At 46.2% G+C, this 6867-nt stretch overlaps 2 protein-coding genes across 2 annotated transcripts; both read right to left on the reverse strand.

The window, feature by feature from the left end:
- Positions 1–2075: 2075 nt before the first annotated feature.
- LOC127675513 (histone H2A-Bbd type 1-like) lies at positions 2076–2465 on the reverse strand. The gene has a single exon (XM_052171602.1). The coding sequence runs from the start codon at positions 2463–2465 to the stop codon at positions 2076–2078; it is 390 nt and encodes a 129-aa protein (XP_052027562.1).
- Positions 2466–5305: 2840 nt separating this feature from the next.
- Positions 5306–5659, reverse strand: LOC127675213 (huntingtin-interacting protein M). The gene has a single exon (XM_052171224.1). The coding sequence runs from the start codon at positions 5657–5659 to the stop codon at positions 5306–5308; it is 354 nt and encodes a 117-aa protein (XP_052027184.1).
- Between the last annotated feature and the right edge of the window lie 1208 nt (positions 5660–6867).

Consider the following 6867-nt stretch of genomic DNA (forward strand, 5'->3'; position numbering starts at 1 on the left):
GGACCGACCCCAAGTTGACCCCAAGATCAGGGTCAAGGAAAGGACACACTGACCCAGACTTGACCCCATGACCAAGGCCTCAGAAAGAATACACTGAATTGACCCCAAGCCCAGGACCAAGGAAAGGATATCATGACCCTAACTTGATCCTAAGACCAGAGCCAAGGAAAGAACACACCGACCCCCAAGTTGACCCCAAGATCAGGGTCAAGGAAAGGACACACTGACCCAGACTTGAGCCCATGACCAAGGCCTCAGAAAGAATACACCGAATTGACCCCAAGCCCAGGACCAAGGAAAGGATCTCATGACCCTAACTTGATCCTAAGACCAGAGCCAAGGAAAGAACACACCGACCCCCAAGTTGACCCCAAGATCAGGGTCAAGGAAAGGAGACACTGACCCAGACTTGACCCCATGACCAAGGCCTCAGAAAGAATACACTGAATTGACCCCAAGCCCAGGACCAAGGAAAGGATATCATGACCCTAACTTGATCCTAAGACCAGAGCCAAGCAAAGAACACACCGACCCCCAAGTTGACCCCAAGATTAGGGTCAAGGAAAGGACACACTGACCCAGACTTGACCCCATGACCAAGGCCTCAGAAAGAATACACTGAATTGACCCCAAGCCCAGGACCAAGGAAAGGATATCATGACCCTAACTTGATCCTAAGACCAGAGCCAAGGAAAGAACACACCAACCCCAAGTTGACCCCAAGATCAGGGTCAAGGAAAGGACACACTGACCCAGACTTGACCCTATGACCAAGGCCTCAGAAAGAATACACTGAATTGACCCCAAGCCCAAAACCAGGGCCAGAAACAGAACTCCACCAACCCCTGAACTTGTTCTAGAAACCCACCAATCCCTGAATAGGAAAACCCATCAGTCCTTCAGCTCATCCAAGCTCAGGCATTGAAATGTCATCAATCCTCACCCTAGAAATCTCTACCCTGAAAAGCTCTGCCACTCCAAGTAACTCCATATAAACCCTGCCCTTCTGCTCAGTTCCCTGCTGTTTCTTGCCCAAGAAGAGACAGACTCCCCTTTTGGTTTTCCCTTCCTAATAAACCCCTTTGGTTAAGTTCGTTGTGTGATGTGACTTTGTGGTAGTCTGTGCCTTTGAATTGCCAGGATACCTTTTGGATCCGAGCTGTAACACTGGCAGGAACAGGGCTTTTACTGGGGAGATCCTCACTATACACAAGCAGAGCTGTAACATTTTGCCCAGGGAAACCATTCCCTGAAGGAGCAGAAATGTTACACTTTCACTAGGGACACCACTGTGCCCTAACCAGAACACTTTTCTTTTTTTATTGAATATATTCTTCATTTCAAATGCTAAAACCTTTCCCTGTTTCCCCCCTCCATGAAAACCCCCAACTCCTCCTCCCAACCCCTGCCTCCACGTATATGCCCCTCCACCTGACCCACTCCCACCTCCCCTCCCTCCCCCCCCCCCCCCCCCCCCGCATTTCCCTTTGTTGAGTCATCACAGGACCTTCACAGGACCAAGGACCTCTCCTCCCACTGATGCCCGACAAGGCATTCTTTTGCCACACTTTTTGGCTGGAACCATGTGTTCCCCTTGGTTGATGGTTCAGTCCCTGGGAGCCCTGGGGTGTCTGGGTGGCCAGAACACTTTTACTGGGGAGACCGTGTCTTCTTCCGTGCAGCAGCAGGAGCAGAGCTGTAACACTTCGGTAGAGGAAGGCTTTCCCTTCGAAGCTAAAATACTTACACTCTGTCCTCTTCCTCAGCCACCTTTTCATCCCAAGGCCACTGCTCACACCATCCCCATTAGAAACTCACCACCACCACCCAACCTGCCAGAAACCAGTTTCTGTGCCACCCCCTACCTCAACCGACCCAACCCAATCCCACACCCTGCACTCCTGGGTGTTCGATGATCACCTCCGTCCCCTCCGACCGACTGAAATGAATCAAAATCACTAGTAATGGTTTAGACACTTTAATAAATGTCTGCTTAACCCCCCTCCACCAACAAGGGAGTCATCCATGTTGAGTTGAGGCTTTAAGATGGACTTTCTGCCTTCGAGACGCAGGCATCACTTCTCCTCGGGTCTTGGTGTCTCATCAGCTTTCGGAGTCTCTTCGGGTCCTGGTGTCTCAATGGGTCCCGGTGTTGGTGTCGCATCAATCATGTACTGGTTGTCTTTGAAGAGATGGCGGAGTTCCTCGTTGTTCTGAACCGCCGTGGTCAAGTTCTCTGGGGAAATTAGTTTTTTGCCGCTGGTGTGGGCCTCTTGGCCAGCCAGGTCGAGAATGTTGGATGTCACATATTCGAGGACACCCGCGAGAAAAACAGGTGCTGAAGAGTTCAGGCGTTTGGGCAGGTTTCTCTCTTGAAGAAGGCGCTCTATTTTGCTAACAGAGAACTGAGGCTCTGCTCCTGAGGAGCGAGCTGTGCTATGCTTCCTCTGCCGTTTGTTTTCCATCGCGCCCGATCCCCGATCGATGGTGTGTATTCAGCTCTGACTCTCTTCTGATCTGGGGGTCTCTCAAGACAGCACCGGCTTTTATAGCCAGAAAGCGTCATCTGGGCTCCACCCTAGTCCTTTGTGACAACAGACTTTGTGATGTCATTGGTGCCCACTGGGCTTCCTGATCCTCCTTCAGTCTACAGGAGCCCATGCTAGCAAACTGATCACATTAATGAGTATAGCCCCATTTGGGGGAAAAATCATTCTATTTGATTTCAACAGTACAACAAAACATTGTTTTTCAACTAAAACTGTTCATCCCACTTTAGTATACCATTCCACCTTCTATGATTTGAGCACTGCCTTTGACATTATGGACATCCTTTTGTAAACTGTTGACCACTGACAGTTTGAACATGAAATGTCCCCCGTAGGCAAATCAGTAATGCCAAAGAATCCATTAATATATTTAGACCACGATAAACGGTTACAGAGCTGTCCAATGTGTAAAATCGGGTTTGGCCCATGCCTACGGCTTATAGAAAAAGAGCCGTCTGAGTCAACTTGAGGGCAGTATTACAGAAGAAAGGCCTTATCTAGGAGAAGCCATAGGCATGAAGGGTCATTACCCAAGCCACCCCCAATGAGAAGTGCTCCCTTGATTCAAACACCTGCTCCTAATCGCAACCGCCAGCATGTCAAACATAGCTCTGGCAGGTTCACCCTTCTCCCCATTCCCTCTGTCTTACTACAAACAAAAACAAAGACATAAGGTTATATTTCTAAAACTCGCCACCAAGGTCTCTTCTCTTATTCGGCCACTTCCTCCTCCTGTAGCTTTTTGTTCTCAAAGTTCAGCTATCAACATATTAAAGTCTAGCAATCAAAAGCTCCCTCTGGCTGTCCTAATTAACGTATCCAATCAAAATCGAATACCTCATCATAACATGAGGCTTCCCGTTTACCTTTATAAACTGCCATTTGCCTATGGGACATGTCTGTCTCCTCTATCCACAGCCAGTTCTTCGTCCTCTCCCCTGCTTCTGGGACAACTACCCGTTACCCCTTATTCTCTTCCCTCTTCTCCCTTACTCTCCATGTCCTATTTGTTTCTTGTTCCCTTCTTCATGTCTCTTTAAGGGAAATAAATCTTATTTGTGCTAAGAACTTAGTCTTTGGGGTCCCAAGCCCATACTGACCCTGTAAAGATGGCCTAAACCTGCTGGATGAACAGCTCTGTGTGATCAAGTAGTTTCCACTTCTCAGATTTTGTTTAGAGCCTGAAGGGGAATTTGGAAGTTGGACTTGTTTGATTCCCTTTTCGGTGAGTCTTTACAGAGACAATAGGCCTAGGAGGAGATATATGTTCAGAGAATTAGAGTTTATAGCTTCAAACTGAGATTCAATCATGGGCCAAGTATAACTGAAGTTTTTCATCCAGATTTTAAAAAACCTAACTACTATTCACATAGATCATAAAATTCTGAATTGGTCTGAGAAAAAAATAGACAAAGGGACAGTAGATATAGCTGGCAAGCTCGAGTCTTTGCCATCTTCTCTCCAGAAGTTTGCTATAAATCACAGGCTCTCTAGAAAACAGATCCTAAGACTAGGTGTTTAAGCATTTTACCTCTTCTAAAATGGATGTTTCTTTCTGGCTTCACCACCACACTATCATCAACTGAATGCTCTGTCCCTTATACCCAGTCATGTGGCTCACGTACACTCTGTACCCCTTCACTGATGCCCCTTTCCTTCTCCTCTGAGACCTTCCCTCCCATGAAAGAAGACCTCCCTGCAAAATTTCTGCTCATCAGTAGTGTCTTCTAAGTTAATATACTGAAAATATAACTTGCTAGTAAGGTTTTTTTCTCTCTTTCTTTATTAGATATTTATTTACATTTCAAATGTTATCCCCTTTCCTCGTTTCCCCTCCAAAAACTCCTATCCCATTCCCCCTCCCCGTGCTCACCAACCCACCTACTCCCACTTCCCTGTCCTGGCATTCCCCTATACTGTGTCATAGAGCCTTCTCAGGACCAAGGGCCTCTCCTCTAATGTTCAACAAGGCCATCCTCTGCTACATATGCATCTGGAGCCATGGGTCCCTCCATGTGTACTCTTTGGTTGGTGATTTAGTCCCTGGGAGCTCTGGGGGGACTGGGTGGTTCATATTGTTGTTCCTCCTATGGGGCTGCAAGCTCCTTCAGGTCCTTGGGTCCTTTCTCTAGCTCCTTCATTGGGGTCCCTGTGCTCAGTTCAATGGTTGGCTGTGAGCATCTACCTCTGTATTTGTCAGGCTCTGGCAGAGCCTCTCAGGAGACAGATCTATCAGGATCCTGTCAGCAAGTGCTTGTTGGCATTCACAATAGTGTCTGGGTTTGGTGGCTGTATATGGGGTGGATCCCCAGGTGGGGCAGTCTCTGGATGGTCTTTCCTTCAGTCTCTGCTCCATACTTGGTCTCCATATCTCCTCCCATGGGTTACAGCCAACTTCCAATCTCTGAGGCTTCTTTTGTACTCAGAGCCAACAAGGGAGTCTTTCTCCACCCTCCCTTCTGCCCAGTTCCTCCCACAAGGGTCATTACCCAAGCCCCCCCCTCCCCAACTGAGAAGTGTTCTCTTGAGTCAAACACCCACTCTTAACCATAATTTCCATCTCCCATCCTTCCCTTAGTATCTTGTGGATAACCTCCAACCCAGAGAGACAAATTGAAATAAGTCAAAACAAGTAACTTTCATTTAAACATTTTATTAGTATTCATGGACACCAGGAGAGCCTCCTCTGCTATTAGCCTTCATGGTTCTAGCTGAGTCGGTGAGGCTTCCCACCCTTGGGTTGTGTACCCCATTCTTTAGCCATTCCTTCTGGGTCCAGGCATCTCATCAAACAGAGAGAAAGGCGCGTTCTTGAAGGCTTGAGGGGATTCGCGGTCATGGTCTCTCTGTCTCTCTCTATCTTGTGAGATATTTTGCTGGCTGTTGATGTTGGCTTCGGAGCCCACCACCTCCAGGATGTAGTCGGTAAGGTAATCAAGCATCGCAAGGAGGAAATCTGAAGTTGTGGAACCTAGGCAGGGGGTATATTGCTCCTCCTGCAGTAGGCGGTATACGTAGTTCACAGGAACCTGTACCTCAGGCCTAGAAGAAGGATCTTCCAGTTGCTTGTTGTCACTGCAAGACTTTTCTTGGCTCTTCTTTCCCGACATGATGGTTTGATGGATTGGGCTCCGGTAAGCTGTGCCTGGTTCACCAGCAGGACTGGTTCTCTGAAGACAATGTTCAGTCAGGCCCATTGCACCCCCAGCTTCTGCACCTCATTGGCCAGGAGCTACCTTTATGACATCTTAGGCTTTGAGATGTCATTGGTGCTTGGTGGGCCATGGGTTTTGACTAGGCCTCCGAGCCTAAAAATATCTATCTCCGCAATGTGTCCACCCTACCCTGATTTTGAGGGAAGTGTAACTCTTCTCAGTTTACACTTGAATTGACATTGTAGAAATAATGTGTTTTACTAGAAACTGTCTTTACAACCCCTCAGTAATTACAGGGCAGTGATAAGTATGTCAAATATATTTCCAGGTAGAGGTTTGACAGTCCTCTTCATGCAGTATTGAGACCCATTTTGATTCAATTTACTTATTTAAATAGGCTTAGTTGACAATCCTGTATACCTTTGAACGTGTATTCATTAGATATAAGCATGAGTTTTATCCCATTTCAAAAAAACCCCACTTTTTTAAGAGGAAATGCTTGGTGTATTTCTGGTACATAGATGTTGGCATCTGTACTTTGCCATTTAAGTCAGGATATCGCTTTCTTGAATCTTTTGGGTTAAAGCCAGGCCCCAGCATACATATTTATTTCAATTTTCCTTTCTATTAATATCTTGTTTCTGCTTTTTGGTTGTATTTTGGTTCACTTATAACCAATAACTTTCATAGTCCAAAAGAAAGAAAGTATAATGAAAGGAATCTTCAATCCAGTCAATGTCAAAACCCAACTATGTAAAACGTTATTGGTTATCAGAGCAGAACAATAACGTCATGAGATGTGAGACCATTTACCCTGGCTCTATTGATTCCATGACTTTATCTATAGCCAGATCTCTTCCCTCTGGACTCTCTAATAGTTTGTTTGAATCATGTGTCCTTTGAGTGGTACAAGATTACAAGTGAGTAATCTTATCCACTTTTGTTCTTCACAAAGTTTAAGAATCCCACGGACTTGTGTCATTTCATCTTCTGTCACCTTCAATCTAATCTGACATTATTTCTGCTGATATAACATTTCCCAAAGCTTACAGATCTATTTAACTCATTTTTGTCAAACATTAGACTTTTTCATGGGTCCTTAATGAAAGCAAAGGATAGGTCATGCTTTCAGTCCACAGACCCCAGACAGGCTAAGTAACAAG

The sequence above is a fragment of the Apodemus sylvaticus genome, chromosome X (genome assembly GCF_947179515.1).
Source record: "Apodemus sylvaticus chromosome X, mApoSyl1.1, whole genome shotgun sequence".
In the NCBI taxonomy this organism is placed as follows: domain Eukaryota; kingdom Metazoa; phylum Chordata; class Mammalia; order Rodentia; family Muridae; genus Apodemus; species Apodemus sylvaticus.